Consider the following 26493-nt stretch of genomic DNA (forward strand, 5'->3'; position numbering starts at 1 on the left):
CAACATACTCAAACAGATATTAAGGGCTTTTTAAAATGTTTTTCTACCTTTCTCCTGACCTTTATAAAACTTATATACAGTATCTAAAACTTGAAAAGACCTTAATTCCGAGTTGTTATGAATGCCCATTAGTGTTCATGGTTGAATCTTTGCTTCAGTACCTGACTGATTTCACAAAGTATAACAACTTCCAAGAATCAGATGGTTTGTGAATATTTGAGTATTTAACTATAATAAGTGTTATCTTAACCCACTTGGTTAAGAGCTAGCTTCATGGCCATAGGACGAGGAGGCTTGAACCCCATCCAGAGAGAGGAGTTAACCAAGAGATGCTTGAGACAGGATGAATGAGAGAAGAGGTGTGTGAAAGAGTTTTATATACTGTATATAGCAAAGGTCAGTAATAATTGTGATTTAAAATGGCTGAGTGAGATTGGCTTGTATATTATCCATCCCAAATTTTAGTTAAGAACTTCCATTTATTCTAATTGTGTGGGTCATTAAGGTCATTTTTACATCTACACTAATTTAGGTTAGTGTTTGAAAGAATACAATGAGTTTTCCCATTTTTTCTTTCCTATTAATTATATAATTCTTTCTATCAGTTTTTTTATCAGAATGTTTGGAGTAGGTTGAGTATATAACAAATATTTTTACTTCACACTGTCATGACTCCATACATTAAAGTAACAACATGTCAGAACTGTGCAAGGGTCTGAATACTTTTGCAAGGACCTATGTATCGACTGTATGTGCATGCCTGGGCAATCTCCTGCTGCAGTGGCTCAGAGTTACTGCTTGATTCTTCAGCATTTCCAGTTTTGCTAAATTGTAGGATACCACATCCCATCTGCCACATGCTGTTTGCCATGTTTGTAGAACTGTGAAGCAGGTACACTATGGTATGTCTGGACATTACACAATCTTTGATTTGCAAGCCTCTCACTTAGGACCTTCACTATAAATAAGTAGTGAATGCCTCCTTTTGAAAATGAACTGACACTATTTACTTGCATTGCCTGAGAGACAATGTAGCAGGAAGTAGTCCAAGAAATACAATTTTCCCAATTAATTCAATTGGCAGAAAAGACCAGCACTGTGGGCACCTTTTGGGCTTATTCTGATTTGCCTTGACTTGCACTATGCAGATTCTGAAGCCTGAAGCCATATGCCAATGGAAATATACTGTAGACTACTGTATTCTACTGAACACAGGCATATTACATATGCTAATTTATCATTTAGTCTGTAGATTAGAACTAAACTGATTGCAGCTGAGGTTAATCAGTTGTCAACAGCTGTTAAAGAAGTTTGTGCATTTAGATGGACTTTTCTCCCGCATACAGATTTATGTAAATCTGTTTAAGCAGCGATTATACAATTTTTAGCGAAGTTCTATGACACTACCGTGTTTAAAAAGGTTTCATTTACATTTCTAGTTTTAACTCTCTATAGGTGATCCTCTCGTTCAGTTCTATTTATTGTTTTGATAACCTTACATCTAACAAAAATCAGATTTATCAGTCTATAATTACTTAAATCAGTTTTGTCACCCTTTTAGTGAATGGGCACATCCCTAGTAACTCTCCTGTCCATGCGGACTTGTGTCAGGGGTAGGTTTGAAAATGTCATTTTATTAATTTTTCATTGATTTTGTCTTCTTTTTAATAATCAATACCAGACATCTTCAGCCTTAGTAATGCCATTACTTTATACAGAAAGTGTGTACGCCAACTGATCCTAAATACCATATTCTTCAAAGTGATGTGAATTTCGGAGTTGTGTTTGTGCATAAAATAGTAGCTTTTCCTTCAGAAAAAAATTTCTGTAAAGATCCCATCAAGAGGAAATTAATGTACAATAAAATCAGTTAAGTATATAGCTGCTACAAAAGCATTTTGTTTCTGAATTGAAAACTTTCCAAACAATCAGATTCCCTGACTCAAGTAACCGTACACATTGAATGTCAAAAGCTGTGGGTACAATGCAGCAATACACCTTTAGATTAAACATCAAGCAAAAGCAATCAAAGCCATGTCTTATAAATTCACAAATCTGTCTGCGTGAACCAGTCAGGGTTCAACAAAAAGCCAAGAACACAGAAACCTTCCAAGCACGCATCTTTCACCTTCACTGCAACAACGAGGTCTGCATGCAGAGCAAAATTCTGACATACTGCTAAAAATCCAACATTAATAATTTATGGAGCAGCGCTCTTAAAATTTTTAAGCAGCTCTGAAATGCAAAAAAAATACAAAAGACCAAAGCGGGCGTTGAATATTCATGGGTTTCTACACATAAAGCTGCCATGGAAATCATCTGAAAAGTACTAATTAACATAATGCCAACAGGCATCACATGCAGTTCGCAAGTTGGCAAGGTGCACTGAGGGTCTCACAATGCCATCACGTGCAGTGGAATTTCAGATTGCTGCTCTGGAGCACTCCTACACATCTGATCAATTGTGACTTACTTTTTCAGAGCACTTTCACCACTGCAGCGAAGCATCCCAAAGCACCATAATGTCCCAGCTGAACCAATTATCAGTTGCTGAAATGGAGATACCTCTAGGGGAGGAAGGAGGCAGCCATGCTGTGTCAGGCAGTGTATCACAGCAGACTGTGGAAAGCAATGAAAGGAGAAGGGGACAAGACGATAATGTGGCTATGAGACAATCTTTTCGTCAGAAATTTTGCTTTCCAGGTGCTTCTTATATATATATAGATAGAATGACAATACATTTTATTCTTACATACTGTAGTGGCTTTCGTTCATTGGGATCTCCGACCCTGGCTCTGAGATTTTGCGACAACCATGAGAAAGGACAAGAGAAACTTACACAGGTTTTCAAATTAATGCTAATGACTAGCACTATAATGTTATTACAATGAATAAATCCTAAGAAAGTCAACCTGTAAAATCATTTGTTCGGAAAACAGGTTATGCTCTCTAGGCTACCTGGTTCATACATGAGTTTTATTAGTCATTAGCCGACTGTGACCAGGACTCCCTATGCACTTTGGTGCAATTGGTGTGTTGCCGGTGTTGAGTAGGGAATCACACACACAAGAGGATACCTGGCTTGTTACACAAATGCAATCACTGCAATTTCTCTCCTGCCTGCCTGTGAGCTGCTAGTGTTATTGGTGAGAGTAGCCTATCACTTGCTTTTGATGCTTTACACGGCATTGTTGGGTCAATGAGCATCAATGAAGCAAAATTCTTTACGGTGCACATCTCAGAGTCTGTGTATTAGGCTTCATCTCTCTCAAGGGCAGTAGGGTTGCAGCAATGATCACTGTTAATTAGGAACTGGTATTTAAAAATATGGGCTCGTGAAAAAAAGGAACAGCTGAATTACAAAAAGTACATTAAAAAAATAGCAAAGACTCTAAAAAGAGCAACTCTTGCACTGTGCCAAATGTCTGAAGCTGACACACTTCATGAACATTATAATTAGCAAGAAATATATGGAGTGCACTAAAGGTTAGTTTTAGTTGAAGGAAAAACTAATAAGGCTTCCATTCATTATCAGTTTAATCTTCTTCAGGTTTAATGAGCAGTAGGCTCTTGTACAAATTGATAATATAAAAAAACAAAATATATAATGTTACCTTTAGCTTTGTCTAAGCACCTTTTATGGGTTGGGTGCCTGCTGTGCAATGGGAGCTTATTACTTGTCTGATGATGCTCAAAGCATTTATAATTTTCTAAACAATTCCTGGGCTTTAACAAATACTTGTCTGCTGATTTTATTCGGATAGAGGGAGCACAACCAAATGAAAGGGAATCACTGATATTACAGTATTTAAAATTAAATCACCTTCTTCATTACAGAAATCCTCCAGTAATGTATATTTTACGAGAGTTCTACGACTTCAATTTGTCTTTCAGCTTCATCCATAAAACATTGGTCTCTCTTGGGTTCCATTTTTCTACTGGCATTGAGCTTTAAAAATAAATGCCAAAGAACTCTCTCTGAACAACTCACAGATATAAATCTATTTGTCACACTTTTGTATTATATATTTGACTACAAAAGACTTGAGGCTGTACCTGTTGATACTGAAAGGTGTAGAAGGAATCACATCAAAAATTAAAAATGTCAATGTTTGTAGTTCTGTAGCTGAAAATTGAATTAAGGTCTTGTTTTAAATCTTTTCATGAAGCTCACTGATAAGCAGAATCCCCTGGTACTGGCACTGGTAGTAGGAATTATATTACTATTATCTTAATATCATAAAGTAAAATGAAAAGACCTACAGACAGACATATGCTAGAAGTCCTTCTTGTTCCTGCAGGAGTTATGTTTTGAGACTCAGGAAGCTACACTAAAAGGACTAATGTTTGGGATTGTATGACATTATATACCTGTACATGTTTTTGATCATACAATTATTATACAATGAAATAATACAATTTGAACTATTTTGGTATCATGTTTATTTTTTGTTTTTAGTTTAGTTGTCAGCTTTATATTATCTTGACTTAAAAGAAGTTTCTATAACACCTCTGTTTGGTTGCCTACAAACACAATATTGTTCAACAGAAGATATGAGGTTCATTTGATCCTTTGTTAATTTGGAATATTATTTTGGAAAGATTTCAAGATATGTAAATACATGTTTCAAAAGCTAAACTAAAGCTACAAAAATAACTTTTATGTATTACATTTTGCTCGCATCAAGAACCTTGATGTCAAGTATTGACTTCCAAATGATTAATTTTGCCTATAAAAAGCCTTGCAGGCAAATATATATTCTCATTAAAGTAAAACAAATGGCAAGTTAGCGGTGATATACAATCATCACTTGATAAACTATAACAAAGCTTTTTTTTCTTTCTTGATCTTCTTTTTAATCTGCTGCTGAATTGCCCCATTGATGAATAAACAGAAAGCCATCTAAAACAATGAACAGAAGAGACATAGATCAGCACACCTACCTATGATTATAAATGAAGCAAAGTGGTTGTAAGTCAATGCTCGAGGTCATCAGACAAGTTCTATTGTACAACTTTGTTAATAAGACAGGATAATTTGCATATTAATGATTTCCCAGGGGAGCATGTAGATAATTGCTGCTGTCTCAGTGTTCCAGGGTTCTGGGTTTGATCCTGGGGCATCTGTTTGAGTGCATGTTTTCCTGGTGTTGATATGGATTTCACCAGGCCTTCCAGCTTCCTTTCTTCTGCTAAAGACTGTGTTTGACAGGTTAATTGCACTTCTCTCTTTCACGGAATGAAGTAGCATCCCATCTAATGGAAGACCAGTTGTGCTTTTAGTCTTGCATCTCACCTGTGAATCCTGGATAAGCTTTGGCATGCCATGGTGGCCATCACCAAGAAAAGTGGTGAAATATTCTGTAAACCTGACAGAGGTGTTAAAAAAACGGACACATGGATATAGAAGTAATGGCACTTAATCTTCTTCTACAGTACATTATTACACAAAAAACAAGTACAAGAACAGTTGATGTTTAAAGTCATTCACAGTCTTCCATCTCATATCCAGTAGGTCCTTATGAGCTCTTTCCTCTAATAATGTAACTAGCCTGTGTCCTGTATCCTGTGTGATAGATCGTTCTTAGATGGTAGCATAGTGGAAAAATCTGTACATACTGCCCCTTTTTGGTTGCTATAAGCAGTGAATGGATCAACCTTGATGGTACGCAGCCTACCGAACTCTAATTCTTGTCTGTTCAAATACACACCTACTGTACAGTAACTCCTACTTGATATCCTACTTGATAAGGTAAGTAGCAGTAGAATATAATCTCAACCTGCTCGATTCCATTTAGGCCAGTCCATTCTTCCAGTCTTCTTTTTAGTTGTTGGCTGGTAATAAGCAAGGGTGCTACTTGAGGTAATCCTAGGTCTTGTTTTCACTGTTCCTTTATAAAGTCTTTTGCTTTCAATCGCTACACATCACCTTACCTTGAGATCAAGAATCTCACCATCTGTAACACTACGAGGGTCTGAGGAGACAACTTTGAGGAGAGTCTTGATATAGGGAATTGGTTTCCTACAGATGCAGCCAATTCCTTAATAACCTCCTGAAAATGTAGATGTTTCTCTCTTTTAGGTGTCTCAGGGTCAACCCCATTTATACACTCTAATTCTGACTGCCCTGTTACATCTCTCTTGATTTCTGGAAGGACTGTATTCTGATCTTTAAACAGAGTTTAAGTAACTTTCTATCTGGGCAGCAGCTCCCATTGCTAGCTTCACTACAGCTCCACCACTATTTATAAATCGGCCCAACAGTAATAATTTATAACAATCTGAGTGTGCCAACTACAATGGTGCCTCTCAGAGAGCCCCAGTCTAACTTTCCAATTTCGAGATGTACAGTAAGTGTTTCCTTACATGTTGATGTCAGATAAAACAGAACAATATGTGTTTTTGTCTAGAGCTCATTAATTTTGCATGCTCAGGCCATATATTTTCAATGAATTTCCTCTCCACAGTCATACTGCAACAGCATCAGTGGTATCATATAGCATTGAATTAAAACTTCACTTTTGTTTTGGGGGTCAGCTGTAGGCTTCACTGGGCTTGTGGAACAATTGGTCTGTCTAGGCTAGATATAAGAACAGTGGGTTTTTGGAGGTATGCCAAAATGCACAAAGGCCCTGAAGTGCACTGACATCTGGACTGTACATTTTGTTAAAATACAGGCGATTGCTCTTCCTGAATGGAAATAGGACAGGGCACTTTGAAATGTTAGGAATAAAACTATACAAGATGTTTATGAAGGACTGTATACAGTAAGAAGGTATACAGTACATCTAAGAACATTAGCAGCAAGAATGTAATGTATTTTTACATGGACCAATGTGGATTTAAATTAAGGGTATGGGACAGAAAAGCTAAGATAAGATATAATAATATTTTTTCGGGGCTATCCAGTCAGAGTCTTGGACAACAGGTGTGTCTGTGTGTTTTCTGGGTCTCTGCAAAGGTACCGGCACTTGAAGAGCTGCTGTAGAAGAAAAGTTGTTAAATTGGCTTAATCAGACAAATTATTAGCTAATTTAGGATGGTAAGAGCTGAGCTGGAACAAAAAGCTGCAGAAACACTGGCCCCGAGGGACCAAGATTAGACACCTCTGGTTTATTTTAACCAAGAATTCCAATATAACCTGAAAAGTTTACCACTTTCCAACTTATTTAATTAAAGATGGAAAGTAATAATTTAGCAATGCCCTCTCAGTAGCACTCTCAGATAAAAGTGCATTTAATAGCATTGCCTTTACATTATGTTTTCAGAAAACATTATATTACATTAGTAGCACTCTGCTTAAATAAAATTAAACATAAATGGTAAGAGCCTGACCCCTACCACAGGACTTACAGCTGTGGTTTCATTGTGGCTATATGAACTGGGGCTAACTGAAGGGTTGAAGGATCTTTTTGAGTTCTTTTTAAGGACTGAAGAATAAGAAGTCTTCTTAATTGTTGAGCTGTCAGGGATTTAGTTTGAGTTTCAGGATAAACCATCATATATTACTGGTAGAAAGAAGATGATTTTTACCAAGACTTTGTTATTTTTTCTAAATAAGCCATACTTATTTTGAGTTAATCCAAAACAGAAGGTTGTTATTAAAGACCCAAGTGTCTCAATTTACATTGCATTAGTTGCTCCTGCAATATACCTGTTCATGAATTGATTAGCAGGAGGGGTGCAATGAAATTGAGAGAAAAGAATGGGGACAATCCAGTGAAAGAAACCTTCCTTTTGGCAGGACTGGAAGCTCTTTAGAAGAATGATGCAGTCGTTAGCACTCTCCTTAATTATTAAATTTAAAGTGCATCTGTATAAATGATGCATAGGGATGTAAAATCTACCCAAATTCAACTAGTACAGGGAGTGATTTTAATTGAAATCAGTTCTGAGTTTTGATCTGGCACACTGACTCTGGTAGCAGAAGATTAGGTGATAAAAATCCTACCTATTCCAAACAAGTGCAGGCTTCCCTTTCCCAATCTGCTTTGCACAAGGGAGCATCAGCACAATTCAGGCAGGTGGTCATCAATCTAAAGAGCTTAATCAACTAAAAGGAACACCACTTAAGCTCCTTCAAAAGACACACCATGCTAATTGGTTCACATGGGCTTTTCAACAGATAGAAGAGTTTTAAACATAGTATGAACCTGGGATTCTCAAAATCAGTTTGTAGAGAGAAACAGTATCTGGTACATTGGAAATGTAAACCATCCAGTTCTCAATAGGAGTGTAACTCATTTTATAAATAACTTGTAATACAAGTACTTGTCTTTTTAAAATATTGCAATATTGACATACAGTACAAATGGATGTTTACATATATCTTTTTTTGTTTGTAAAGGACCGGAGGGTACTAGAGAACTATTCATTTTGATTGAACAAAGCATTAGATACAGTACTTAATCATATAAAAAAAACTACAGTCACAATATAAATGAGCCCATTACAGAGTCACAGCCTATTTTTAATATTTTGAGATAAACTTAAACGTGCCTCCGTAATGTAATCCAAAACACTTGACTGATCATATTAATCATTTTAAGACATTCTTTATTAAACTAACCAATTTTTTTGCATTGAAAGTAAAGCTTGCACGCCGATCTACTTGTCTCAGAGCAGCTATCAATCACAGTATTTTGTGTCAGACAGACGTGTTTGTGAGAGCTGGGACTCAAGGTGGTCAATAAATTCAGTGGGATGAATCTCATTGGTCTCCAATCATTAGAAAATGTCCAGAGTAAATCTCGGCCAAAAACTGGACCTCTGAACCTTTATTACATTAGAGAAGAGAAACACAGGAAGGAAACTGCATTACAGAGAAAATTCATTACATTCCAGAGAATATTTCTTAATCTGTCTGAAGCATCTGTTCTTTGCTACGGATAATGTATTTGAATCTTCAGTTGCAGGATATCTTAATACATTACTAATTTTTAGAATTAAAATCGTCATGTATTGGTGGTGCTAAACTTTCGCATTTTATTTTTTGGCCTACTTCTAACTAGATAATGTACTAGCCAGTACTTCCCTTAGCATATTTTCAAGGGAGCAAAATATATTTTTATTATTAAATATATAATAAGATAATATAATACACCTCCAGCTACTGTATATATGATCTGCCAAGGGTTCAACGTCAGACCCACACTACAGTTGTTCAGAAAACTAAAATGGTGTCACTGGTAAAAACAGTGAAAATAGAACCCCCTCACTGATTCAATAATGAAGTTACTCCAGCATCACAGGAGGTCAGGCTGCACCAATATAATTACAGCTCAGATTAGAAACTCCTAGCAATCCTGATGCCAAGACCTGTTTAAGTCTAATACACAGAGTTCGAACTGTTGTGTTAACAATGGTTTTCTTATTATCACAAATATAACTATTAATGTTTATTCATACAACTAAAAAGTAACAATACTACATACAGTAAATGCTAAATTCATTGAGGAAATGATATGAGAATGTTATAAAAGCCATCTTAACACACAATGTGACATTTAAGCATGCATTCGTACATTGTTTAAAAATAGACAGAATGAACCTCAGATGGCTATTGGACTGAAACTATTGATTCCTCAGTCTTTGATCTCATTTAAATAATGCAATCATAATAGTGAAAAACCAAAGTCCTTAGGCAATGGTGAGCTAAAAAAACACAAAATAATTACATCTATTATAACTTATTTGCATTTCAACAAATTCACAGTCCAACACACTCACCCAGTCCTTTCTAGCTTCATTCTATTTAAAGCTAGCCTAATTCCCTAATATTCAAATCTCAGTTAAATTACTCGAATTGCAGTACCTACTGATGAGTTTCACATAGCTTAATATAAATATAGGTTCTGCAGGATACTTTAACCTCTCCTCAAAATGTTAGAAGTCTGCCAACTATCAAACAAGCTAAATGGCCTCCTGTCCTTTGTAACTTTCTATGTTCTCATGTCCAGACAATCTAAACAAAGCACAAAGAAGCTGAATACAAAACAACCCTAAAACCAACTGTTTTTGTTTAATTCTTTGAAGACTGCAAATATTTGCTGCAGGGATAATTGGGCAGAGTATAAATATATACACAATGTATGAGAAAAGTACATGTGTGAAAGATCCCCCTTTCTGATAGCATGGCAAAGGGTTTCCACATGAACTGTAACAGTATTAATTCCCCTGATATCAGTGGCAAGAGCCTCACTCGGTTGATCCAGGTTGGCCAGGTATACTTATTAACCACCTCCTTGTTTACTGGCATCCCAACCCAGAAAACAACCAACATTGCTACCAAAATTTCCCAACTATAATCTTTCTGTGATTTATTGGAACATAAGATCTCTCTAACCACTGTATCTTCCTCTAAATGCTCACTGTTCAGACTATGAAGGTCTGTGCAAAAGACAACATCTGACTGCCTCAGGAACTGCTTTTATAGGAAGCGACAGATTCCAGGTGCAGCCAATTCAGTGATTTCCTTGTGAGAATTTGAAAAATGTGGCTTGCCTAAGTGAGATGACCCTGCCCCTTGGTGATTCACCTGTGCTCCCAACACATGCTCTGCTACAGTATGGTAGAATTACAGTATGTGTAATATGACAAAATGACAATACAGCTGATTTCAACGGCTGTTGGATTTAAGTTATTCACATGGGTATAAGATTACAAATGTTTCTGTTTACAAATGGAACACATGGAATTCATTCACAACTGAGTGAATTAAGTAAAAACTCAGCATCAAAAGGGATTTATTTAATTACATTAAATATATATTGGGAAGACCGAGCAATAATGAGTTGCTAAAGAAACAAATACTGTGTGGTCAACATGTGGAGACACACAGTACAATGGTTCTCAGAACCCCACTGTTTGCCGGTTGAACCAGGGTAATTAAGCGATAAAACAGGTCAATTTGCTCTTGATTTAAGAACTATTAAAAGCACAAGGTCCTTCTCAGGCTGGAGACCTGGAGTAAACATTGTACAGAATTCCAGCAGGCGTTAATTAAAACCTGATCATTTCTACAGAGAGCCATTAAATTTTCTGTATGGATACTGATACACCCAAAAAAAGGGCTCAGCACTTACAGATCACAGGCTTTGAAATACAAGATTTTTGTGAGAGATGATGTCAGACTTTCATGGCCTGGATGATTATTAAACTACAATAAGATAAGATAGAATGTATTAAAATCCTATAATATTCTTGCTTGTAGTTAAGGCCCTGGCAAAGCCTCAGATGTTTTTTAACTATGAGAAAATACTAAAACATAATAAATGTTTATGGTTTTTTTCATTTTCTTCCCAACATTGTTATGTTTATAATAATGTCTGATATTAAATATATAAGCCTAATTTATACACTCATACAATTTATAAACTTTCAACATATTATGTGCGGCTTGCCACAAGTCACAACCTTTCTAAGCATCATTGACAGAGCATGGGCCAGAAAAACAAGATTTATGATCAGACGAATGATCAATAATCAATTACAACAGGATCAATCACAGATTCAAAGCTAACCTAGCTTATCTCACCAGGGTCAAATAGATACAGTACATCTGAGCACAGTTCTAAGTTTCTAACCAGCAGAAATACTTATGTCTATAACTGTATATTAAATGAGAAAACAGTGAAATGTAGAATGGTACCTATCAGAGGTTATTTAAAGTCTGATTTTAAAAAATACGGATACATCATATTCAGTATTTCTTTTTCATCTTACCTTTAAAACTTACGTCAACAGTCATTAAGCCATCTGGCCATATTAATTTTCAAAATTCAATTTTAATCAGTTTTGTGCACAACAAGATCAGTTTTACAATTTGGACTTGTGTTAATATTGTCTGTAACAAAGTAAACAAATTTTATAATACTCTGTTGTTTGCAAATTTCAAAGTTACGCTCAAAGGGCCTGTGGTGAGATGGAGCCTATATAAATAATATATAAATGTGTATACAATAACAAACCATTCCAATATCAAATGAATATTTTCATATGCAAACTCCCATAAATGCTCTCACTGATGGTCTAATGTACTCTTTGTGCTACAATGAGTACACAGTACAAATATAGACAGATCTCCCTTGTCATAAATTGTTTATTCTCAATGTAAAAAAACATGAAAGTGAAAAATGAGTCAACAGTACTTCATAAAATGTATGTGTCATGTTTCTTTTCTTTATTGATTAGAGTGAATAAACACTATTCTGATAAATGTGCCTTTGAGCCAACAGCAGAGCATCCCATTAAAGAAGTGGATATTTTTAATTTATACAGAAGGAAGGGTTAATGTGCAATCTCTAACATATGATTAATAATCACATCACACATGACTACTACCATTCACAACTTGACGTGGAGCTGCAACAAATATTACACAATTACATGATTTTGAGTGACCATTTACATTCTTAACACTTAATGTTGAAAAAAAGATGCAAGAATATAAATGGTTAATTCTGTCTTGTAATAAGTTATAAAACAATCTCATTATTATTGAAAGACAGAAAACAAATTAATTAAATAAATGCTTTTCTTATTGCTTTTATTGCTGGTCATTTCTATAAGCAAAAATGTTTCTTTTTAAATGTAATTTTCATCTGATTGTGGAATGGTTATAATCATGTTAGTTCCTGCTAAGCAAAATCTCAATAATTAGATAATAGTTATGCAACACCACGTGAAAGGATTTTTCTCATTAGATACAATTAGTCTTTCTTTATGGTATACACTGTTGAATGGAAAATATTTTAAACTCTCTTTTTCCCCAAACAGTTCTTACAGGACTCTTCAAGGAATTAACACCTCAATGGTTTATTTAAAAAGTAGCCTACAGATAATTACATTAGATTATATTTCCCAGTACTTGATATTAACTTGATTTACATTCCTACTACATTATGCACTTTTTAACACAATGCAAGCATTAGCTCTTTGAGGCTGAAAAAAATGTAACTCTGTTTACCGAGAAAAGAAAACAAATAGTGACAAGAAAAAAAGATGCCATTATGCAACTTTTGTTTTACTCTCCATGATCTGGTTCAGCAGTTGTACCAAAAGTTCTGCTCCTGCAAATCTCTATTCAACTCCAATTATTCCCAATATCTGCATGATTATCGTGTTTCTGCCCTTTTAATATTACAGACTTGATTAAGAACATTGCAAATGATCACAAATTAGAAATTTGTTAGCACACAGGTGTCAAACCAGGACACATTTCAACAACCCCAATCAATTGGAGAGAACAGAGCAAAACAACCTAATGATAATTCAAGCTCATAAATAAAAAATAATTATTTCTTTACCGTGGGAATTAGACCTTACCAGACTAGTAAGTTCTTATAACTGATTACATTCTGCAAATAAAAAGTAAACAAAAATAATTAACTAGATTGTTGGATCTATATTTTTTCTCATTACAATCCAGTGACCCCTGGAAAACATGGAAATGCTAAAACATAAATTAGTTATGTGTTGAGTTTACAAAACAAATTATTGTGAGCCTTTCAATATTTCCAAAACCTTATTTTACCAGTTCAGAAACTCATTGAGATTACTCATTCTGTTCCCATACATATCAAGGCGAACTGTCTAGTTGTAGCTTATACTGTAGATTATATGGTGTGTGTGGAACACTGCTACACATTTTTTATGAATCAGTGGTGGCGGCGGCCATCTTCTACGGTGTGGTGTGCTGGGGCAGCAGCATCATGACAAAAGATGCAAATAGGCTCAATAAACTCATCAAGAAGGATGGCACTGTGCTGGGGATGAGCCTTGACCCCATGGAGGTGGTGGCTGAGAGGAGAATGCTGACCAAGCTCACAGCCATCATGAACAACACCTCTCATCCGCTTCATGGGACTGTTACTGGGCAGTGGAGCACATTTAGCAATAGACTGCTCCAGCTACGGTGTTCAAGGGAACGTTTCCGCAGGTCTTTCCTCCCGGCGGCTGTCAGGGTGTATAACGCTGCCCTAGGCTAGGACTGTTAGCCCTTCATTTGCTCCTCTATGGACAGCATGTTTACTCCATTGTACTTTTTGGACGATCAGTCTGTATTAACCTATGCACATTTTGCACATATTTTATTGTTTTTACAGCGACTATGATCAGCACATTTTGCACACACCTATGTATTCATTTATTTTTATTTATTTTGTTTGTCTTTTGTTTTATAACTATTCTGATGTCTGTTTTGCTTGTCTTGGGCTGGACTGCTGTAACACATCAATTTCCCTACGGGATTAATAAAGTATTATCTATCTATCTATACTGTAACAGTTATTTTTCTTAGACTTTACTCTGAAGAAAGAGGTGCTTGTTTTTAAGATATGGAATTTATAAATGAATCATCATGAAAAAAGGCAGCACCAAAGTCATGCCACTGACCTATCAATCTTATTGCATATCAATTCTTCTTTAACTCCAATGGTCACATTGGAAGATTCCAGCACTCCCATCATGCTCCTTGTAGAACGCTCTAGAACTGAGAAGTTCTAAAGATCTCATCCTCATGGCCAGGGCGCAGTCCCTCAAGCACAGTGGCTCAAGCCAAAGAACCCTCATCATTCCAAAGTACATCTGTGCACATGAATTACACATGTATCTGGTTGAAGCCTATACAACTGGCTTCTTTTAAGAAACAGCTGGATTAGACCTAAGAGCAATTAGATACTAACTGTGGAATGAATAGCCTTTCATTTGTAACCCTTCTTATTTATTGGGGGGGTTTCTGATAAAGTGTGAAAGGGGTAAGACTGACAAGAATAATGAATTTTGTCTAGTTTGTTTGATTACTAAGAAATGCTCTACTAAAGGGGCATTAGTGAACCTCCCACACGTCTTCTGAATGTTTTATTTTGACACAAAAATAAAGTATGTAATTTACCCATTCATGCATTCAGAAGCATTATTTTTATTTATTGTGCTAGAGTCAACACACGACTATAAACTATGAGATAGGAATTATTAAATTTAATATGGAGTGTTTGAAATTTGACATTAGGTAAATTGAATGCTTTATATTCAACCCAAATTGCTCATCAGAAAGGTATTTTAGGGTTTTTTAAGAATACTAGTTGAAACACATAGTAAAAGAAAATTAATGTTTTGGTAGATTAGAAGTATAGAATCTGAGGGAAATGCCATATTTAATCTTAGTACAATCTGAATTAAAACTCAAGGAAATGCAAACAGAAACAGCAATAATAAGGAGGTTTTAATATTTATCTTACAGTTAAAATAAAGCCCTGAGACTGCAGTTGATGAAGTTCTGAAGCCAATTTTTATGACTCTCAAAATACATTGCTAATGTTGTGTAAAATCTGTTACAAGTAACATATCTGTTGCAATAATGGGATCTCTTTTAAATAAATGATATATGCAGTGCCTTAATCCTTTACAACATATGAACTTGTTCTGTTCACCCTCAGTCAAATGACAGCCAAAACCTGTAAGATTATACATAAAGCCAGAAAACAGATCTATATATTGAGCAAGGTTTAAAAGACATACTGGCCCTCAAACCCCAGTAATGACACATCAATAAAGAGGCAAATTGATACTGTTAATCATCTACATATAGCAGGTTAATATAATGGATTGCAAGACATAAAATCAGATAGATTTTTAATGAAAATTGAATTTTATACACATTTTTCTGAGAAGTTCTATTCTATACCCTGAATCTTAAAAGACATACTGTAGATCAGAGATCAGAGGTGAGCATATCCATCTGGGACACTGACACTGACCTATAACTGTCATTTTTACCCATCTCAGATTTTAATGAAATACATCATCTTTCTATTTACTGGTAATTTGCAAATTCTGCAAAGACCACTGAAAAGACCGTTGATTAATGAGTGAGCACAAGGTCAAAGGTCTAGGTTTTAAGGCAATCCATTGACATTTGAACAGCTGTATCCTGATGGCGTCCTATGTGGCTCAACTGGTAATGTTCAGGGGTTTGAGCCTAGGTCATGTCACTATTGGGACTGTGCCCAGGATTCCAAGCAGTTCGCATAATTGGATGAACACTGGCTCTCAGTATCACACATCTAGCCCTGCAGCCTCCTGGGATCGATGTTAGACCTCTGGTACAGGGCTGTGAAATCTGTGACTTGTTTGAAGAGGACTGTCACTGAGAGGTCTTATCAAGTGGGTGTGTTGTAGAAGTCTGCCTACCCTTTCATGGTCATCTTGTTTATGTGTGCGGGGGATTGTTCTGGTGTAACTGTGTTAGAAAATTACTTGATCAGTTACATTAATCAAATAAAATTCCATATTTATGGCATTTGGCTTTTGACCCAGATGATGTCAAATCACGATCTTCAGTTTTAAAAATAACAAGGAAGCTGAATATTCTAGTTAAAGAATAGAATTTTTTCAGTTTGCCTCTTGCTATTGGCAGGAAATTATACATTTGTAACCATACTTTTTTCTGTTTGGCTACCTAATGTTGCATTTTCTTGGTCAAGGAGAATATGTGTTTTGCTATCAGCTGGAACATCTTGATTGAAATATCTTCAGGCACTGAGATTCCTGGATGAGACGTACCACTAACACATACAAGGAAGAGTTGTTTCTCTGACTGCTAGTAATATGGCCATATTGGAGGTCTGAAATATTTGTGTGTTTAAATGACATATGCTTGTCATTTAAAGTACACAAGGTAATTTATTAGTTTTCTCTGCTGATGTCAGCACAAGTGGGTGAACGACAATGGCTTCATTCAATGCACTTTATTCAATGCATCTACTGTATATGCTTTGAATCAATTTTGAAAGATCCAATGCAAAACAATCGTACCTAAAGAAAATTCAAATCATTTTAAATTTAAAGGCTTGATGTACTATAAAAAACTACAGATATATCTCTGATAATCTCTGACAATCTCTTCAGATGAAGCCAATGTGTACAGCTTAAACTATCAAAGGAACAGTTGAAAAAAAACTGTTCAAAATAAACAAGTTAAACAAAATTGAGATCCATACATTATCACATCTTTCTACATTGCAGGCATTTTTTCTAATTTTCTTTCATAAACTGCGCTAAATGCATGTACGGCTCTTTAATCCTTTTGTATTCTTTTGCTACCTTCTCAACAGTATTATGAACCTATATTGCTGTTAAAATGTGAATTAGGAATTGCAGAATGGCAAGGCTCTGTGCTATTGAAGCTTGGTGATGGAATTGGTTCCTAGCAATTATTACTTGTGGTCTGTAGGGGCTTTGCTCTATTGATGGTTTCGTTGCTATTTTAGTGTGGGATGATTCAATCTTGTCAGATTGCAACAAGTAAGAAGTGAAAAAAGGGGCTTACAGATACCGAGACTTGATCAGAAAGGTGTGAAGCTTCTCGACAGCAGAAATTCAGCTGCAAATTAATAAACAGCTTCAGCATTTAAACAACTACTACTGTTTAAACCAAGACATAATAGATGTGCCTGAGACATTTATTATGCCGACATTTCTATTCACTTTCCTTTATACTGTACATTTTGAATTCTAAATTAGTGTCACTGTGTTTTTTTTAAAAGGCACTGGAGCTATATTAAACCATTTCCAATATACTGTATACTAATTGATAAAACATGGGAAGGTTTTAGGACATTTTTGGTCTATTATTTAGTTATAAACATTATATATATATATTTATTAGTGTATGTATATTGAGAATAGCAGACATTGCCCACATCCTGAGTTTGATTGCCATCTGGTTCCATTGAAGTGCACTGGGTTCTTCCCACCTTGTAAACCAGAGCTGTTATGTCTTTCCCCAGACAGCTAGAAAATGTTTGGGCTTTCTGATTTTTTTCTGTATCTGATTCATCAATTCAACTGAGGTATGACTAGATTAATAAAAGGTGGAATGCACGAGTACCTATTAAACCTTTGATAGAACTCAATGAATGAAGTCATTAAATGCTGCAGAGACTGTCTTTAGTAATTTTTCATTTCACTACTATCTGTTGTTTAGGTCAACTGACTTCATGTCCTTGTTTTTTGATACTTTTGTAAATTGTTAATCTAGTGTTAATCTATCTTTAGCCCAGTGCAAATCACAGATATTGATATTCACTGCCACATAGACCTTTAAATACACAAAAATAAAAACTGGATCTTGAATGCAACTGAGACAAATACTTATGTTGTGTAATCCTGTTTATCTGTCTTCTACTACAGATAAACTCTGTAGTAGGGCAAAAACACTGAACTAGGCCAAAAGAAAAAGGTTTTCAGCACAAAACATAAACCTTTCCTTTAAAAAAGAATCACTTATGTTCCTCTGTGAGTCTAGTCAAAATTATTTGGATTATTGAACTATTTGGAGGTTAAAACATACAGTAAATATTTAGTCTTCCAGTAATACAGTATATGTGTGCTAGACCTGCTGTAGTAAGGATTGCAGTTACAACAGACCTACCACTAGAGACTGTTAAGGGTTCAAACAGTTGCAAATAGTCACACTTAAGGTGTATTTGATAGGTATTATTTAATAAGATAATTGGTGAAACATTCACCTATCAGGCCTCACAAGCCACCTTATTAAGAGGAAGGCCTATCACACTATGATTTTGATATACATATTAGGTGCTATTTCATTCACTCTCTGCATATACTGAATGACTGATACTTGATCACCTAAGGAGGTATTCAACTAAGAGCTGAAACTTGGTAAGAGCTCTCAGCACTTTTCAGAAAACACAAATGTTTAATAGCCAAACTAAAAATTGCAGCATCCTAACTGGCACATCAAAAGAAGACGCTACATAGAACTACAGTATATAGGGACAATTACAGATGCCACTGCAGTGGAAAGATAACATACTGTACTGTACTATAAGAATGGAGCTCAACAAAATTAGAGAATAAAACCATATAAATGTGCCATGTACAGGGACCTTTTCCTTTTAAAAAAGCTGACTTGATAGTCAATAAGACTAAAATGAAGATGAATCATGGACCATTATTGTCAATGATGTAGAGTTATCATGATATTTAAAGATAGACTTATTTGACAAACACAGTATACCAGAACTGAATCCTGTTAATATATTGCATAAACAGTCCCTAAAGCCTGACATGCTATAAACCAAAATTCTACCTTCTTTCCTAGAAGGATTTCTGTAAAATATTGTCAGCCTCTTGGGAGTGCAGCATGATTGACACCTTTGGTTACCAGCAGCTACGGTGCTGGGGATCAGAGCCTTTGAATAAATACACACATCCATGCAGCAAATTACTGTGACACCTGAGAATCGCAATTCCTGAGCGTAGTGTTTCTGTTAATCAGTATTCCTTTATTATTTTAATTAAAATACACTAGTTAGTCAGAAAACATTTTTTTTCTTCCAGGAAAATGATTTACTGCCATCCTTGTATTTCTCTTGTGGATTTTGGTAAACTGCCAGGTTCAATTTAGATCATAAAGCAATGAGATTTGAATATACTACACCTGGAATTTCAACTGGACCCACATCAAATGTTTAATTAGACCCCAGACAACTAAGATAGCACCTGCATCATTCCTGCTCATATCCTAGACTAAACCAAAACATTAACTAGCCCTCAGTCAAGTATCATGTTTCAAGCAGTGCAAAACAAAATGAGAAAAATATTTTAATTATATTTTGATCATTTTGAACAGCACTGATCAAATTGATTATATAGCACAAAAGAGTAACTCTTTCTCCAGGCACCTGTTTTCACATTTTTATTCTTAGAAGGTCTTGGTGAGCAAGAGCCTATCCTGGAATGAACAGGAGGAAAGATGGAACCATACTTAGGCAGGACACCAGTTCTTCACAGGGCTCATATACTGCTTTTCTCTCACAAATACAGAAGGGAATTTATAAACACTAGTTCACCTGGACAGCAAGTGTTTCTTTACTGTAGGAGGTAACCTGTTTAAATCCTCTTGGAGAAAACCCTGTTGACCTAGGGAGAACATGCAAACTCCACACAGAAGGCTCCCAGGGTGCTATGAGGCAATAGCACTAACTGCAAGGAACAACACCACCCAATTTCATATGTATAAATTGCACTTGCATTACCTATTAATTGCACTTCTCACATCCATTATTTGGATTACTTGATTAAGCAATCAAATACCACCTTCTTGAATTGCAGTACAATTTTAAAAAGCAATACATTGGGGTTTGACTCCTGCTGTACCTCTGCTATGTAGGCAGGCTGCTGGCACATAACAGCTAACACCCATCACCCAAATGGGTGCAGCACTTCAGTGGTAGGTGAAGTGGGTCCACATCTATACTATATGAAACATGCTTTGAGATTCTTCTGGATGAAAAGTGCATTACAGATTCAAGTAATAGTTATAAATAAACTATATTTGCCATGGAAGAATCACAGTTTTTACTCCTCCAAGTTCTTACAACTTTACAAAAAACATATTATTCATTGAGAAATAAAAATTAAAAAAGAAATAGATTGTTGGTTTAATTACACTTCCTTTTTTCAGCTGAAATGCTGTTCTTTGACTTAAGTAGAAAAAGAGTACTTCTAAGAGTTAGTTGTCCAAGGGGTTTGTGACTTTCAATACAAAGCAATCTCACCTTAATCTCCTGAAGTATCAGACAATATATGCACTTCAACTGTAGATTTCATAATTACTGAATCAATCCCCATGCCTATAATGAGCAATACTATAACAATTCAAGGATGCTCCCTAAACTCAGACAATGCAAGGTGATAACAGTATAATCACTTTGCTATTTTTGTCTACCTTCTCACTAAGTAAAATTCAATTGCTGTAAAGCCTAGTTTGTTTCTTAATTAAAATGAAGGATTCAGCTAATTACAAAATAGGATTAAGTACTTTATTAGACATGTTATTAATATTTTGTTTTCTGGTAATAAAGCAGCACCCATTTTACTTTAGTGGAGATACAAATCCCTTGTTCCAAAATAAGCTTAAAGCTCCAGAGACATACTGGAATATTTAAAAACATTAGGTCTAAGCAGATAGACCTAATCTACTGTATAGTCTGATCAGGGATAAGCAACAAGCATCAAAACATGCTAATATACTTATGAAACATCTTGCAACTCACACTTACTGTATGTCATAATAACAGCTTTTCATTCTGTTTATGCAAAAGACAAGTCAGGCAATTAATATTCAAAGAAGATAATAACTAGAGCTGGAAAGTATTTACCATTTTGGCACATGACAATGTTAGGATAGACATGAGAATAAGGCATTTGTAAAATCCTTTCAAGGTGAACTGGCATTTTCAAGAGCACTGTATGCTGATAACAAAACAAGATAAGTTCTAATGTATTCATTTACCTTTCTTATGGGTTTTAAAGGAGGATTTTCTTATAGTTGTTGCCAAGTTATTATCATTCAAGCAATGATTTCTATTTTAATTAAACGCAGTTGGCACTTGAAACCTGAAAACATGGTTAGTTGAAGAATTCCCTTTCTTGTTCTCACCAGGGTAAAAGGTGCAGATTAATCAATACAGAGCCTGACAGCTGATCTCCAACTTTAAACATTAATATCAGTCATGGTCATTAACCCCCCTACAAGAAATGTAATGTTTCTTGTTTCATGGAGTTCTAATCGGCAAACTAAACTTAAAGAAAGATAAAAAAGCAACAAATCAACACTAGTTTAATACAAATATCACTTTGAATTGTTAGATATATTGTGTTGTTTTTTTTCTGCTCTGCAATTTATACTTCTGGTAGAACTATTATAAATCAACCCTCAGTCTCATAGAGCAAAACAGTCACCTAATTTGGAGGTAGGATTAAAAAAGGTTACTAATGCTCCCATTATCTTTATTGAACTAGAATTTAGGTCTGCTTCACAGCTGTGAGAGAATGCTCTAGGGACTCCTGCTGGCACTGTGCTGGAAAACATCCAGGACCAGTGTCCCTAAAATACAGTACATCTTACAAAATCTCACCAATGGTGGTGAGCATGGAACTGGCAGAAGTAGCAGGATATTGAATTGACATTAGAAAACTAGCAAACAAGGGACACCAAAAAGTGATGTATGGGCAGTAATAATCCAGCACTTTGTTATTGTGCTAGTCGTTGTTAGAAGACAAACTCCAGATGTGATACAGAAAGACTTTGAAGATACTGTACATTGAGACATAGAAGATACATACGCACTGACTTTATATATACAGTATATGAACACATTGGTTTTTCCAAATGTTTTTTTTATAAATGTAGTCCCCCTTATCACAAAAGGTGTTTCAAAAATAATTAATTTAAATGTAAATGAATTTAATTCTTCCTTTTGAGGAAGCTATAGTATGAACTCAATTTTCCCAATTGCAGCACATTACACAGTACCATGATTTCTGCAGCCAAAGGGCTAATTCATTCACTGTTAATTGGCTTCTGCTAGATCTAGCATAAAATACACCAACTTGGCAACACTAATTTAGACTAGTAGTATTCCAAGTTATTTGACCAGAATATTTCTGGTAGTCTGAATCAAACAATTCACTGCACAACAAACAAATTGCAATCAAAGCCCATTGTTATTTATTTTCAGTCTTCAAATCATCACCACAACTGCCACCAATAATACGTTTATTGATTCAATAGGTTGTAAATAATATTGTAAATTGTAAATAATATGACACAATGGTGGATCTCCATAGTAATTTCAAATTTAACTAATTTAGAGTATTTTACTATAAAACAATGCTTAATATTGAGCAGGTTTTGTAAATTTCTTCCAACCAACATCAGAAAGCTACAGTACTTACTTACTGACTTAAGTCATGGTAATGCAGAGGCTATCCGAGAACCATACTGTAAATCAAGGTGGGAGTACACCTTGGATAGAATGCCAGTACCGCCAGGCACACACTCAAATGCCCCTAGGAACAATTCAGGGATGCCAGTTAACTTAACCAGCAAGTCTTTGCAAAATGGGAAGAAACACAAGCGTCCATAGACTCATATTAACATAGGAATAGCATGCAATTTTCACATAGAATGTGCTCCAGTCCGGAATCTATCCCATCTATCCCAACGACACCACCAAGCTGCCTACAGTAAATTCAACTGGCTTTATAACATAGTGTTACTGTGATGCTGACAAGCCTGCGTGCGGTTCGTTGCGATTTGCACCTGTCTGTTCACTGACAGTCCAAATGGACAGACAGTCCATCTGATGAAAAACACGATTGTTTTCTTCACTATTAGATTTATCCGTAGCGCTAAAAAGTAAGAAGAGAACATTATCTTCTGCATAATTTCCTACTAAAGTGCTCTTATTATTTCGTTATTTTTACTGTCCTTATTTGTACTTTTAATGTTTTCAATGCTTTACTTACAAGGGGTGAAGACGTAGGTTTTACCTTTAAAAACACAGAGAAACCTTTGAGCCTCGAGATTTCAAGGACTACTGTGGATTTTTTTAAATGAATGCATATCAGACTAATCTTACGTTTCATTATAAATAAGTGGAAAGCTACTGTATTCCACTATTCACTTTCAGTTGTTGTGCGTTGGATATACTGTACTGTACTTGACAGCTTACTGTAAAAATCAGTTGCACCTGTAAAGAAAATAGTTACTTTCCGAAATATGGAATACATGTACGGCCAACAGTTACTGTGGAAGACACGTGAATTTGTTTTCAGCGAGGACAAGTGAAGCTCGAAGATGACGCCTGAGTATTTCTGCATCACCTATGACCAACTGCAGCTCTATATGAAAAGCACCTGCTAGGTTGCAAAAGCCATGCAATCGATGCGTATTTGCTAATTCGCTATCAAATACATGGTATTTGTATTCAGTTGTATTTTCAAAGTTTACGCCAAAAAGAAAAGATGGACCCTCTGCTTTTACACCCTCTTGTTCCTATCAAGTGGTCTGACTGAACAGTAGATTTAAATTACTGAAGTGCAGCTAAAGATTAGGTCTCTAACTGAAGACCGATATTTTTCTATTAAAACAATAAAGTCGTGCTTACGTAACTGATAAGACACAATCTTAAAGCGCTAACTCATAGACACTCCGATAAACAAGTAAATATTATAATGTTGATATAAATTCTGCACATGGTAAAATATTATTATTTCAATGAGAAAAACCCAATCCAGGGAATGGATCATAAAAACAAATGCATGTGCAAGATTATTACTGGATATTTCACAGTATATTTTAAAGACAACTTTCAAACAGAATAATTGCACATGTTGAAGTATTAAATCAAAGAAAAGCTAAAAAAATTAACCCATTAGGGGGAAAAACACTGAGGAACACAGCTGGATATAAAACTGTAATATGCAACAACCAACAACCCACCATTGTGACGATAATAATAGAACAATTAAGTCTTGCAAAACCTGTAAAGATTCATTACTTCTACGATACTAAAGACTTTACGGTAAATTTAAATATTTTCGAAATGGATACGACACGAAATATGTCAGTGCTGGCTATTTTATATAATAACATACCATGTTACCTAAACATTAATGTTAATACATCCCGTAGACGGCAGACAAGTGCAACAAAAGGGGTACATCTCCTTTTCCCCTGGAAACCGTCGAAGCAACCTGTCAAACAGGCTAGCACATTTGCTCTGTAAATTACAATCTGCGTTTAGAAACAAGATGTGATACAGTTACAGGAGGTGACTAAGGTACAGTATAAGCACACCGTAACTAATGTCAGAGCAAATGTAGTATAGAACATCCATATTAAATGGTAAACCACCTATTTTGAACCCGTTGGTAGGAAACATTGGAGTCTAGAGATCCATTCAAAGTTTCTACACAAATAATCCCAGAGCACCTATTTATGGTTTACAGGGTGCAGTAGTTCCTTTTTAGAAGACACTGCAATACTTGTATGGTTCCAGTACTACCGTGTCCACTGTGCTAGAGAATCAGATGTACTGTACAGTACTGCACGAAACAACTTAACGTTTGCGTCTGTTAGTTACTCGAGGTATTCTTATCCAATCTTCAGATCTCTGGTGTTGTATAAATATCGCTTCTACAGTCTGGGAGTGCATTAAAACAAATACATCCACGTTCTTTCAAACGCAACTACCCAAATCAAAACAGAACAATTCCCCGATGAGCAAAAAGATACTGTACATGAATACAGGACAACAGACTGCTATACACTACCTCCGTTTATAACTCCAGAAGTACAAAGGGTGGTGAAAAGCACAATGTGTTGAGAACGTGTTACATGAATAATTGCTGTACAAATCTAGCTTGAGTAAAGTTTAAAGGAGGAAATTATTTTGGGATAGAATACCACAAATACAACATAACAACTGTAATTAAACCATACCTGTAACTCCAAACTGTATCCCTGGTATAAATGGGTAGGAAACACCGTTAGCTGATGCTGCACTTGGAGTGACACAGTATAATCCATTGACTACCTCAGCAGACTGCTTGTTGCTAATGCAAGACACTTCTACAGCTGCCTGCAGTACTCTAGTAACATCGCAGTGAGCTCTCCGCCCCGCTCCTACCTCATTGGTTCTTTGGTTGTAGTAGTAGTACTACAGCGTGCCGCAACCAAACTGTCAATTTCGCTTCAGTCAGCTGCACCGAACGATTGGCTAGTTTGTCGTTTATTGCGAGGCGAACTCCTAGTTCTACACAAGAGAGGTTCAGTAGGAATAAGGGCCCACGAGAAACCCAGCTCGTAATATGAAAGTCAGGTCCGCTGCAGATTTTCGAACTTAAAAAAGTTAAATTACACTTACTGTACGTTTCAGTTCTCAGACTTCGCAAATGTTTGCCTTTTACAGTGCGTTTTGAAGCACGTGTTGATTTCACTACTAATTTCTGTACATAAAAACAGCATATTGAATCTACCTGACGTACTGCTTCACGTTTTTGAAAGCACTAGAAATTAAAAAAAAAAAACACTGCATCGTGTCCCCGACTCTCCCCGACTGATTAAATCAATTCTGTAGTGTTGAAGATTAAGGATCGTTGATTTTGTGCAGAAGGAAACTCAGAAATTAGATTTAAATGGAAGGGGAAATGTTTTATGCCCCGTCTATCCAAAACGCATTATTTTACACAAAATGGACAGTAAGCATCAAAGAATTTTACATAATAAAACTTCTTCGTTTTAGAGAAATGTCTCCAAGGTTATTTTATTTGTAGTGCTTTTAAAATTTTTATTATGTCTTATTTTTGAGGTAACAAATTGCAATTACTGTAAATCCCCTTCGATTAATGTGTCTGCTTAATTTAAAGTTTTTATGATATGGTGGTGGTGGTGAAAATGAAATAGAGCAGCTTTATTTACAGCAGTTGCAAGTGTACAGTAGCTGAAAGCATTTTTTCATACATTTGCCACTTTCCTGCCTTTTTTCTTTCTGCTTGCTTCTTGGGGAGCTTAGTGAAAGGGAAGGGTTTGTCCCCAAAATAGACAGTAGGAGAGGCCAGGAAAATTATTTCTGATCATGAGTCATGACTGACATCACACATACTCTTTTCCAAGTG

General features: G+C 35.7%; 1 protein-coding gene across 1 annotated transcript in view; it reads right to left on the minus strand.

Annotated features, from left to right (window-relative positions):
- Window positions 1-25451, minus strand: part of zmat4b (zinc finger, matrin-type 4b) — a 107017-nt gene extending 81566 nt beyond the window's left edge. Inside the window, exon 1 of the mRNA XM_088935558.1 lies at window positions 25319-25451. Within this exon, the coding sequence (XP_088791684.1) occupies window positions 25319-25405 (87 nt within the window). The 5' untranslated portion in view covers window positions 25406-25451. The remainder of the gene's footprint in view (window positions 1-25318) is intronic.
- Window positions 25452-26493: the final 1042 nt, after the last annotated feature.

The sequence above is a fragment of the Atractosteus spatula genome, chromosome 2 (genome assembly GCF_055471065.1).
Source record: "Atractosteus spatula isolate fAtrSpa1 chromosome 2, fAtrSpa1.hap1, whole genome shotgun sequence".
NCBI classification, from domain to species: Eukaryota; Metazoa; Chordata; class Actinopteri; order Semionotiformes; family Lepisosteidae; genus Atractosteus; species Atractosteus spatula.